The sequence below is a fragment of the Pipistrellus kuhlii genome, unplaced genomic scaffold (genome assembly GCF_014108245.1).
Source record: "Pipistrellus kuhlii isolate mPipKuh1 unplaced genomic scaffold, mPipKuh1.p scaffold_m20_p_16, whole genome shotgun sequence".
In the NCBI taxonomy this organism is placed as follows: domain Eukaryota; kingdom Metazoa; phylum Chordata; class Mammalia; order Chiroptera; family Vespertilionidae; genus Pipistrellus; species Pipistrellus kuhlii.
Window position 1 is genome coordinate 30,846,056 of NW_023425471.1, and position 13,026 is coordinate 30,859,081.

General features: G+C 41.8%; 1 protein-coding gene across 1 annotated transcript; it reads right to left on the minus strand.

Annotated features, from left to right (window-relative positions):
• Positions 1–144: 144 nt before the first annotated feature.
• ARL13A (ADP ribosylation factor like GTPase 13A) lies at positions 145–9,296 on the minus strand. Its single transcript, XM_036440131.2, has 7 exons — positions 9,241–9,296; positions 7,768–7,838; positions 3,254–3,503; positions 2,275–2,380; positions 1,617–1,804; positions 554–635; positions 145–462 (listed from the first exon to the last, which is right to left on the minus strand). Exons 1-7 carry the CDS (start codon positions 9,294–9,296, stop codon positions 217–219), a joined length of 999 nt encoding a protein of 332 aa, XP_036296024.2. The 3' UTR covers positions 145–216.
• Positions 9,297–13,026: the final 3,730 nt, after the last annotated feature.

Genomic DNA, 13,026 nt, shown 5'->3' on the forward strand with positions numbered 1-13,026 from the left:
TGAGAAAAGAATTTCAGACTCAAAATAGGAATACTGTTTTATACTTTGTGAGAAAAAGGTCTCTATATAGGGTGTCCCTTCAAAATGGATACATACTTAACAGCTGATAGCTCGATTGATGTTTCTTTTCAGATTTAACCCATTGGAATTAATCATTATTCAAAGTGCGTATACATTTTTGGGGACACCTGTATTTTTTCTTCTCTGACTAACCACTTATCTAGCATTACCTTCAATAAGATCATCATCATAATCATCATCATCATCATCATCATCATAGACGTACTCATTGTCATCATTGGTATAAGTTGCTGGAAGCTGAACATCAGCTTTATAGTTGTAGTGAAGCTCAGTAGTGTTTTGAGTTCCATTTACCTCAGAACATTCATCTTCCTCCATGGGTTCATCTAAAGCAAATGTCACTGATACATTCTTTTTAGGTCTTAATCTTATGTCTTCTTTCTGTACAGCAAGGTGAAGGGGGGAAAGTCAGTTGGTTCCCAACAGTTTAGAAATTGGTCCCTGGGGTAATAATATTTAAAGAGCCATTTACCAGTAGGATTGGCTTTAGGGGCCTAGTTTCCATTGAATTTTGTCCTTCTTTTTCCTCCGTCATTTCTATGTTGGTAGAGAAGCTGGGGAACATAGAAAGGACAAAGCAATAGTGAAATTAGACACACTTCAAGCTCCTTAATTAAATTCAGCTGTTATCCCCTTCCTGCATATTTATTTGAACAATGAAAGGGACAACAGAGCAAGAGGACATTTCAGCCTTTTATCCCTCAAAACCTTGATCACCTTCTGTTTTCTTATTTTTCTTTTTCATATTCCTCTTCTCCCCAATATTTTCTTATTACTGGATCAGATAACTGCAAGTAGAGAATGTGGGGTGGCTCCAGGACATTTATATAGAGACTATTGCCTAGAAGTTCCTTAAGGGGCTTGTGTTCCTTTTCTTCTCCACATGGCAAATCAGGGAATAAAAATCCTGTTTTAGAAAAGCTCTAAATTGATAGTTTGACTTTCCCTTTCTGCAACTCATCCCACTAATGTGACCACTTAAGTTGTGCCAGGGGGAGGGTATACCTAACAATGTTGGAAAGTTTATGGTCACTGACTTAGCCTCATTTGAGCCAACTGATCTTGAACGATTTGGTCAGAACCACACAGAATCCAAGCATTTCCCAGAACTCCTTGCTTATGTTGAATATTGATTCCTGCATCTTTTTAAAAAATTATATTTTTATTGATTTAAGCGAGGAAGGGAGAGGGAGAGGGAGAAGGAGAGGGAGAGGGAGAGGGAGAGGGAGAGGGAGAGGGAGAGGGAGAGGGAGGGAGGGAGAGGGAGGGAGGGAGGGAGGGAGGGAGGGAGAGAGAGAGAGGAGAGAGAGAGAGAGAGAGAGAGAGAGAGAGAGAGAGAGAGAGAGAAACATCAAAGATGAGAGAAAATCATTGATTGGCTGCCTCCTGCATGCCCCACACTGGAGATCAAGCCTACAACCAGGGCATGTGCCCTAACCGGGAATCAAATTGTGACCTCCTGGTTCATAGGTAGACTCTCAACCACTGAGCCATGCTAGTTGGGCCTTATCAACCTAATAGAGGCAGCTCAGTACCTGACTGATGCACATTCATCTTCAGAGCCTCTGGTGTCCTTGGAGGTTGGGGTATTCGAGGTGAGTGACTGTTGGTGAGCACACAACTCTTCCTGTTTATTCTGAATGGCAGTTAACAGCCAGCGCAGCCCTTCAAGTAGGGGCTGATGGTTGTTTCTTTGGAGGTCTTGAATAGCTGAACAAGGTTCCTGTGACCAAAAGAACCTGAGATCACTGGGGATCAAATTCCCTTTCACTCTCAGCCAAGGAGCAGGGGTACACATAAGCTCTGTAGTGCCTAGAGAGGCTTTAAGACATCCTAGGAGAACTCGGTGCTCACACCTGAGAATGTAAGTAAAAGCTAAAAAAGCTAAGGTCATTTAATAAAGTGGTTGTGATATAATGTCTTAGATATGTGACTTTGGGCCTCATCCATAAAATTAGGATGTTGAAGCTTCCAGCTTTACAGAGCAATTTTGAAGGTCTAATAAGAAAACAGATGTGAGAGTGGCTAAAAGTGTGATATTATCATCACCGAGTCAGAAATCATCACTATAGATATTGCCTGGCAGGAAGAGACTTTGCCTGAGATCTAGCATATGGAGCTGATTGTGGAATGGCGCAAGGTATGCTTCAGCTGGGCTTGAGAGGGTAAAGGAGGGGAGGGGTTGACACTTACCAATCGGCACATGAACTTGTTGTCACTCATTATCCTTTCCAGGAATAGATTTTTAATAATATCACAAGGTAAGAGGGCATTATTCTTGTCTTGTTTATTTGCCAGTCTAGAGCAGGGTACAAGAGAGAGATTAGGAAGAAGAGAGGAAGAGTAAAACAAATGGAGGCAAGAAAAGAAGGGAAATAGGGAGAGAACCTATTATAGTACAATTGCTATATATTCAAGAACTAGCTTTAAAGACATACACAATGAGATGAACCAGACATTTTTTCTAGTCAATTCTCAATGGAGGAAAGAATAGCACAAATAATTTGAATCAAGATCACCCCCAGATCTAATTTCTCGCTTCATTTCTACACTATGCAATCGAACTTTAATTAGAATTACTAACTGGGATATGAACAGATTTGGAGTTTTTAAACAGCTTCTGCCAAACTCTGTTCATACTTGAGTTGGGGGTGCTAATGAGGAACAAAAAATGCAAAAAGGAGGTGGGAGTGATGATTGATTGGGCCATCTGAAGTATCACCCTGGAATCAGACATGACTCTTGGGTACTCTGTGAAGGGAGGAGGCCATTGGCATTATTATACAAAATAGAGGTGGTTTTCTACCATCATTTCAGGGGTATAGACTGAAGCCAAAAAAGAGAAACAAAGGAAGATAATCTCCAGAAACAGTCAAGGGATGGAGGTAGGAAATCCAGATATTACTCTCCCTTTCCCTTTGATGCTTGCTTTCAAAATTACATTTACACAATTAGGTAACATTTTCACCCATGGCAGTGTGTAGTAGAAAGTAGCTCTTAAAAACAGACGCCAGAAGACTGGGTTTCCCCCTCCACACACACACTGAGCTAAAGGAAAGAGGATCTAGCTGTATGTAAGTGACAAAGGGACCATTCATCTCTTCCTTTGTCTACTTGTCTTCTGAAGGCACAAAATGGGAAGGGGGAATTGAACACAAAGGCAGAGGCTTACAGTAGGATGGGTTTTCCTGCCACTCTTGCATCAGACAGCAGATGTGATAAAGTGGTCTTCACTTCCTGCATGCGTCCTAAGTCACTGGAATCCAGGACAAAAACAAGCCCGTGTGCTTGTGCGTAGTAGTTGGGCCAGATTTCTCGTCCCTTCATATCTCCATTCAGATCATAGATAGAAACTTCATATTCATCTAGCAGAACTGTTGTCAGTTTAGATTTCATATAACTGTGTATCTTGCTAGGAAGTACTATGCATAAGGGAAGAGAGGAGAAGCAACCACAAAGCAGAAGGATATAGTTAGATGAAAGAATTTGTTAAACAAATGTTGACTAGAGCCTGTCCTGAGGAATGCTACTGAAGGATCTTGCCATCCTGTTCACTCATGGATTTATTTTCCTAAACCAGCACTTTTCTCAGGTGACCCTCTCCTGGCTCAGTAATCTTCAGTGAGTGGCCACTGCTCCCAGGAGAGAATACAGACTCCTTTGCTTCCTAACCTGCCAGCCCTATCCCTACCCTGTCTGGTGTCCACAGTGTCCCTGGTACACACCCAGTCTTTTCTTCCCTTTTCTTTCTTGGCTCACTCTCCCTCCACTACACAAGAATGCCATTCTCTTTTGTGCCCTGGGCCTTCACAAGATGCTGTTTTCACAGCTTACAACAATTCTGACACTGCTCTTTCCTTGGTTAATACCTATTTATATATATATATATATATATATATATATATATATATATATATATATATATATATATTATTGATTTTTTACAGAGAGGAAGGGAGAGAGACAGAAAGCCAGAAACGAGAGAGAAACATCGACCAGCTGCCTCTTGCACACACCCCCACCAGGGATGTGCCTGCAACCAAAGTACATGCCCCTGATCAGAATCGAACCTGGGACCTTTCAGCCCGCAGACCGACACTCTACCACTGAGCCAAACTGGTTTCAGCTAATACCTATTTTTAAAAATCTATTTAGATCTTGTTTCCTCTAGAAATTTTCCCCTAACTCACACTGCCATCCACAAGTTTGGATAAGGTACCTTTCTTCTGGGCTTATCACTATAATAGTACTTATGACAGTGTTATAAATTCAACAATTTACTAATATGGATTATACACTGCAATAGTACAGGGACCCTTTCAATTTTATTCACTGCTATCTATATTCACGATGCCAAGGGCAGAGGTGTTCAGTAAATATTTGTTGAATGAGTTTGATGAATGAATGAATAAATGAATGACCAGGAGGTCTTCTCTCCTACCCCTTTTTCAAGGCTCAGGAAGGCTTCTTTAGAGAAGCTTCTCTGACCAGCCCAGCTCCACTTTCTCTCCCTCGTTGAGCACATGGCCTGTTAAGCTGGTCATTTGCCTCACTGTGCATGCCATATCTCCCCAACTAAAATAGTGAAGAAGGGGCTCTGCATTAGTTTACACTCAGTAGGTGTTCAATGCATGTTTATGGTGCCTGTTATTGTGGGTAAGTATGAAGTACTTTTCATATCTCTCCTAAGAAACCATACCAAATTCAGATACATATGCCCTGTCAAGACCATGGACAGATCATACAGTCCCATAGGGCATTCCATACCTAGTCTGACCCCCATAGAAGTGCAGTTCAAAAGGACAATTGTTCTACAAATTCCAGCCCATTGAACTGAAAGTTCTGACCTAGATTTCTGTCCACATAAGCAGCAAAATGATCTTATAGGTTCTCTATACTCAGACTTGGGAGTTCTAAGACCAGAATTAGTAGCTTTCTATTTCTAATCTCAGATCTATATGTGACATTTTCCATAGGATTGCCAGAATGAATCATTTAGCCGAGAAGTTAGTAAAATGGTTTCAAATTTTTGGTAACCTAGTATCATATAGACATTTACATGTGTATATATTTATATTTATGCATATATTATCATTATTACATCTTAATGTGATCTTATAACTTCTGTTTTCATGTAAGTCAATGCTCTTTTTAATTATAGCTTTCAGATAACATACATTTTTAAGTTACAACTTTGATGTGCTATTTTCTATGTCTGCACTAGGCTACTTAAAATAATAAGTGAATAAAGATAGTTTTCATTTGTTTCCAGCATGAAGGAAAACTTTGTTATTTTTCCCTGTCTAGTCAAAACATTTTCCTTAGTTATTTTTTCTTTTTACTTGAAGCCTTACCAATTCCTTCAATAATGCAATCTATTGTTTGTTTGTTTTATTTATTTATTGCTTAAAGTATTGATGCAATCTATTGTTGGCGAACTCTAGAAGCCATGAGAAGTTGTTGTTCCCTGACACTTTACATTTCTCTTATTTCCTCTATTAATTCATAAACTCCCTGAGGACAGGTAATGAGTCTAATTCATCTCTATATCCTGGTAGAGTATTTCATAAATCACAATAGTCTGAGTACTGTCAGCTTCTGAGTTAAATGGTAGTGATAAAGTCCTATCCTACATCAATTGAATCAGAATCTCTATGCTGGGACCCAAGTATTTGCATGTTTAACAAACTCCTGTATTTAACAAAATCTGTAGGTGATACTTCTGCACTTTAAAGTTTGCGACCCACTATCCTAGAGAGCAAAGAAATCCATGCCTGTTGTGTCTCACCATCATCTGGTGCTGCTTGTTAGATTTTGATTCCATGCCCCCAACCCCCAGTTCAAAGTATCTGAGCCTCCAGGTCCCACTAATTAAGTGTAAAAGAATCCCACATTATTCTGATTTTTGGCTTTCAGTACTAATTATGCTTAAGATCACCTATGGAGCTTTTAAAAACCTTCTCTGAGGTTTTGATGCCATAGATCTGGGGTGGGGCTCAAGCATCATGTTCTTTTTAAAAAGCTTCCCAGGTTATTGAAATGTATAGCCAGATTTGAGAGGCACTGCCCTAAATTTACTCATTTAGGGTGGCTGCTTATGCTCATCCTTGGGTTTTTCACCCCATGTGACCTTTCCAGACAAAACAGTTATAGTATATGGCGTCATTGAGAACAATGGTTTCTGATCGCAGATAGTTTATAGCTTCAAAGTTACTACTTATAATAACACAAGTTACTACTTATAGATTGGGATTTCCTTCCTAGGCTATAATCTGTTATCTGAAATCATAAACATTTGCAGGAACAGGAGAGGTACACAACAGCATATTGTGTACAGAGCAGCCTAATAGATTGACTGTAGTAGCCCTGTACGGACTGAGACATTCCTTAGAATGTGACGTCAGTGGAACTTTGCTTCTTGGCCTTTAGAAACTTCTCTGTGAGCGAATTTACAACTCCAGGCTCTATCCTCTAGGAATCAGAATGGAAAGCATATACTATTCTCAAAGACAAAATAGCATATGGCTAATTACAGATGAGTGCTTCCCAAAGCTGGCTGCCCATCAACAACACCTGGTGAGTTCTTAAAATATAGATTCCCTGGCCCTACCCAGGTAGATAATGGAGAAGACAAAATGCTAGGTAGTGGGACAGCATTATAGAAGGCATAGGTATGTGAAATAGATCAGTATGATGGCAGAGGAATGGCAAGTCATTTGTTTTGGCTCTATCAGGTCACATGCAGAGAGCATGAGAAATGAAGCTGGAAGAGAAATCAGAGACCAAATCATGGAAGACCTTGTGTGCCTCTACACAACTTAAATTTTATCATATTTTAATACAATGGGGAGGCATTGAATGCTTTTGAGCAGAAAAAAAGAGCCATTATCAATTTTTAAGTCCTTCAGGCAACTGTGTTGATTGAATGCTAGGGGGACAACTAGAGATGGAAAGATCAGCCAGCAGCCTGTTGCTGTAGTTCAATAAAATTGATGCAGTTTTCCAGTACACCAGTGGGAGAGGAGTCAGGTTAGCCCTTTCCTAGACTTTGCTGAAGGCTTCTAAGTGATATAAAATTCAGCCATATCATCATACCCCTACTTTTATTTAATAAACATCAATGGAGGGCATCATAACCAGCCTGTGTGCTGGGCTCTTTGACTCACTAGCATTTAGCTGTGTCTTCACAACTAGAACAGTAGCTCCCTGCAATTCTGTGTAACTGCTGCTTGAAATGTCAATGTATTAAACTAGAAATCTGGTATTAAACTTGCATATCTCTGAACTGACAACATTTCTCAAGTTCCTCTATATTAACTGTCATAAAGTATTTAATGTCATTAAACTTCTTAAGAGCAAATTCTACTTTAATTGAGCTCTGAAACTAGACACTTTTTCAAACATGCTATCCTTCATAATTGACTGCAGTGCTTTACATAATTTGTCATTCATACTGACACTATATGAGGATGTTCAATTAGAATATCTTGTAAAGGGAGATGGTGACAGACATTACATGAACAAGGTGAGGGTAGGATTGTGTATATGTGTTGGAAAGTGCTTATTTATCTTCAAAAGAGGGAACCTGAGGGCTGTGAAGTAAGGTTAGAAAGGAATAATTATTTCATTTGTCACTGGGGCCCACGAGAGACTTAAACCAGTGTCTAAATGCTCCTAGTTCCTTACGTCTGTGGAAGGCATCCACAAAAACAGTTTTTCCAGCATTCTCCAGACCGATGATGATGATGGTCACATTCCTATTAATGGAAAAGAAAAATGAGCCAAAGCCTTAAAAGCAGTCAATTCTTCTTTTTTTTAGTCAATCTTTATTGTTATTATTACAAATGTTCCTCATTTCTTCCCCCCTCCACCAGGTTCCCACCCCACCCTCTGCCCTTTCCCCACCCCCATTGTCCTCATCCATGGGTGCACAGTCTATGTTCAGTCTCTTCCCGCATCCACCGCTCCCCTTTTCCCCGAGAATTATCAGTCCACTCCCCTCCCGTATCTCTGATTCCATTATAATCAACAGTTGATATTGTTCATCAGGTTTTTTAATTTCCTTGGTTTTTTTAATTAATAAACTTTTATAGTTTTAAGAATAAATTTTAAAATCTAATAATTTTAAACCTTGTTTTTTCTGCCCTGGGAACTGAGAAGCAAACTTGTTTACATGTAAACTTGCCCTTAGGCTATCAAAAGGTGTAGCCATTCAAATGTAAATGAACACATTGTTTAAAGATAGCTGCTGGCTGGAATTGGATTACCTGTTCTGGGTGGGAAGGGCTTGTCCTCCCCTTTCTCCATTAAAATTAAGGTGTTAACTTTAAAACCTCTTTTTGGCTAGAGACATTAAACTTTTAGAACTTTAAATTTTTCAGGTAGTAAATCAATTACTTAGTATTTTCTCAAATCAATAATACCTCCACATGCCCAAGGATACACTTCACACAAAAGACACTTCCAAATACATCAACCAACCTCATCCAGACCCCACACAAGGCACTCAGATCAACACCCCAGCACTACAACAACTCAACACATCCAGATCTAAGCCTTCATCACTTGCTTCAGCAGACCCTCAAGTTCCCCCCAAAGTTTCCAGCCATGTCTGAGAAGCAGCCCTGGGGCATGGGCAGGTGAGGAGCGAGCTGTTACGGCCCGGCTGCTCCGGGTCTGGCCTCTATTGCTCTGGGCTGCTCCACAGCCAGCTGCTCCGGGTCTGGCCACTGCTGCTTGGGGCCTGGTTGCTGCTGCTCTGGGCCTGGTTGCTGCTGCTCCGGGCCTGGCTGCTTCCGACCCGACTGTTCTGGGCCCGGATGCTTCGGGCCTGGCCGCTCCACAAAAGCAGTCAATTCTTAAGCTAAACAAAGAAGTCTACTCTTCCTTGGTATATGGGGATCTTCCTACAGTAGTCCCAATATATGTACCATAAAAGGCACAGCCAAGGTTGTAGAAGGTTATATAGGAATCTCTTCCCAAGGTCTCCAAAGATGTGTTTCTTCCTGAGTCACTTGCCTTGTCCTCAATCTTGCACACACTGACTAATCACTTCCCCTAACAATATACAGTATATCTTGATTTGTCCCATAAGGGACTGTGGGAAGAAACATTGGAGGAAATGGTGGAATAGGTCTAGGGTAATAATTACAATATTACCTTCGAGTTCTATCAGTATTTAGTTGAGGCCAGCAGGATGTCACTAGCTTGAACATGATTCAGCTTTGTTCTGTAATATTAAGGGAAACAAGCAAATAAGAAATCAGCCCCATTATTAACATTGAACTTGTCAGCTTATGACTACATAGGTGCTGATAAACAAAAGCTTGGACTGACAGAAGTCCATTACTTTATTCTAGCTACCTTATCTATAAATGTCATAAAGTGAGGAGTGGGTAATCCTCAATTCTATTGGCATATTCCTGCAAAATGGGATGGTTTCTTGTTAAAGCAATCTATGCAGGCATGATGGCATCAGGTATGGCCTTCCCTTCATCCATAGATCATCCCTGTTGGGAATATCTTAATTCAACAATAGGTGGGGTGGGGTGAAGCCTTGGAGAAGAACGAGCTTAGATTTCAAGGACCTATTTATTGGGAAACCTGTTCTAAGTGACAACCATCTACTGTGCTTGGTTCTCTTATTGCCTCTGGTTAAAAAATGTTGGTGACCATTGTCATAAGTTTTATAAAATTCCTAGAGTTATAAGGGACCTTAGAGATCATCTAGTCTAATAGATAGCAAACATCAGTCCAGTTGCCCCACTCTCAAAGATTCCCAGGGAATTTCATAATCTCTCCAGGAGTTTTCAAAGTGCAACCATATTTGTAAGTGAATGTTTAAGTAAAAAGGATAATTTAGACAATCACCTCAAGGTTCATCCATGTTGTAGCATATATTAGTATTTTTTTCCTTTTTATGGATGAATAATATCCCATTGTATGGATATACCACTTTTTGTTTATTCATTAGTTTATGGACATTTGGCTCTTGTCAATAATGCTGCTATAGACATTTTTGTACAACTTTGTCGACATATGTTTTCAGTCTTCATGGATACATGTACTTAGAAATGTAGTTGTTGGGTCATATAACTCTACATTTAAACTTTTGAGGAGGTGCCAGACTGTTTTTCCAAGTGATTGCAACATTTCACATTCCCACTAGCAGTGCAGGAGGGTTCCAATTTCTCCACATTCTTGCCAACACTTGTGGTCTTTTGTTTATAGCCATCCTAGGGGGTGTGTAGTGGTATGTGATTGTGGTTTTGATTTACATTTCCCAAATGACTAATATAATAGAGCTCAGAGCTGGGGGAACTCTGGTTGAGCTACCAAAGTATTTCAGCTGATCCTCAGATGGGCTTTGCTTAGCTCTCTGATGAGCACACTGTATGTTCCAGTTTATCATTGGATAACATCAGAGTCATCCACTGTTTTGGAGAATTGTCATTCCCAAATAGGGACTCAACATTTTATAACATTTCTTAGAGTACAGTTTGTTCCCTAGGAAATCATTTGGCTTCCTTTAAGAACCTCCTGGAGAGTGGCTCTGGTTTATGCTAGACAAAAGGGAAACCATATATATGGCCTGTGATAAAAACTTTGTTCATAAAGCTGATAAGACCTTGAGCCTGAATCACCAGAACCTGACTGTCTGGGTTCGGACAGTAGGCATCTCTCTTTGAGACAAGGCCAGTAGCAGCTTCATGTCTATATCTTTACAATGGGAAGAGCCTCCGAACTTGAGCTAAGGCACTCTGTATTTGTTAGTGCCACCAGGAAAGGTCAAACTGGCATTATACAAGTTCTTCCTTAAAACTTATTCTAAAGGGAGATCCAAGATGGTGGTGTAGGTAAATGCCTATACTCACTGCCTCCCATAACCACATCAAAATTACAACTAAAATACAGAACCACCATCATTCAGAACCACCTGAAAGCTGGCTGAATGGAAGTCCTCCAACAAAAGAAGTAAAAAGAAAGCACATTGAGACTGGTAGGAGGGGTGGAGGCGCTGAACAGGCTGGTCTGATACCTAAATGTGCCACTTTTTTTTAATCTGGAGGGAGATCATCTCTGTGGAGGCCTCTCGTAAGAAGCAAGGGGGTCCCAGCCCCACAACAGACCCCCATCCCAGGGTCCCAGAGCTGGGAAGAGAAGTCCCCACAACTATGGCTGTAAAAACCAGTGAGGATTGAGGATGAGAGACATGTAGGCTGCTGGAGACCCAGCTGTTCCTTTTAAAAGGCCAGCACATGCACTCAGACTTGATACCTCTAAGCTCCAGCACCAGGTGCCTCTGGGAGACCCAGACACATATAAAGAGGAGCTGGACTGTCTGGCATCAGAGTAAGAACTCATGGGTGGCTTTCATCTAGAAGGGTTGCTTGCAAGGGTCATTGTTCCTGTGCTGGGACCTCCCATGCCACAAGGCTGACTGGCAGTCATAGCTGAGTCTCAATCAGCCTGGAGAACTCTCTTAGCTCCACTGTGAGGACTACCTGAGACCTCATCCAATTTGCATCCCCATCCAAGCTGTTTGCAGCAGTTTTGCCTTATGAATGGCCTGTCCTGGCTAAAAATCTCTCAAACAAGCTGCAGCTGAGGGCAGAATGCCTCAAATCTATCTATAAAAGGCCCAAGACCCATCACCAGCCTGCCTTGCTTCACAGCTGGGCCTCACTTTCTGCACGGCAGTTCTCCCATTGTAGTTGCAGCTACTCCTCACAGCCAAATTGGCCTATACGTATACTTCTCCCAGAGATGCCAACAGAAATCAAGGCTCAACTACAAAACTGCACACAGCCCACAGAGGGGAACACACAGGGGGTGCACCTAGACTGCCCAGCTCAGGTGGCTGGGGAGGCTCAGCCACTGGGCCCTACAGGACACTCTTCCAATTCCAGGAGACATAACATCTCTGCCTAATAAATTGAAACAAACACAAGGAAGCAGCCAAAATGCGGAGACAAAGAAACATGTCACAAATGAAAGAAATGGAAGCAAGCATACTACTGGATACAGAGTTCAAAAACCATGGTTATAAGATTACTTTAAGGATCTTGATGAGACTTTCAAGAATCTTAGAAGGTCAAATACATGAAAAAAGACCAGACAGAAATTAAGCATATACTAAATCAGTGCTCCGCAAACCGCAGCTCGCAAGCCACATGCAGCTCTTTGGCCCCTTGGGTGTGACTCGGGGTTAGAACACTTCTTCCAAATAGACTCGCCCAGTCCGAAAACTGACTTCTGTGCATTGGCCAAAAAGTTTCAATCGCACTGTAAATGCATGCCCGCACATGGTATTTTGTTGAAGAGTCACACTCAAGGGGCCAAAGAGCCACATGTGGCTCGCGAGCTGTGGTTTGCCAACCACTGCACTAAATGAACTAAAAAGAACAAGTTATAGGGGATTTAGATTGTTGAGGTCTAAGCCCTGAAGGGCCTGGCCAGTGGCTGGCTGTGGGAAGGTTTGGGATCTCCAGGCTCTGTGTAGAGGGAAGGCCTTAGGCCACTGGAATTGCTGAAAGGGGTTAGATGGAACCAAGGGTCTGGAGCCAGAGAACCTAACCCTGGCCTGTGGGTCTGCACAACGTAGCCCAGAAGGAGCTCAACCTCCAGGATTTGGCATATTTGCAGAGGGACTCACCAGAGCACATGCCCTTTTCCGTGTTGCCCTGGTGGCCAGAGTGTGGAGCTGGTCTCCTGGGAGGGTCCTGAGGATCCTGGGTAGGTATGATCAGGAATAGAGTTGAAGGGTGAGGCAGGCAGACAGGGCTGCAGCCAGGGCCCAGTGTTCTTCCTAGAGGTCTGTTGAACCCTGATTAGAGCTGGCTCTGCAGGGCTATCCTGGTGCACAATTCCCTCCCTCTGCATGTCCTTACTTAGCAAGGTTGGCTCTGGATCCTGTTTGCCCTCTGCCAAGTCCAGGGATTGAAT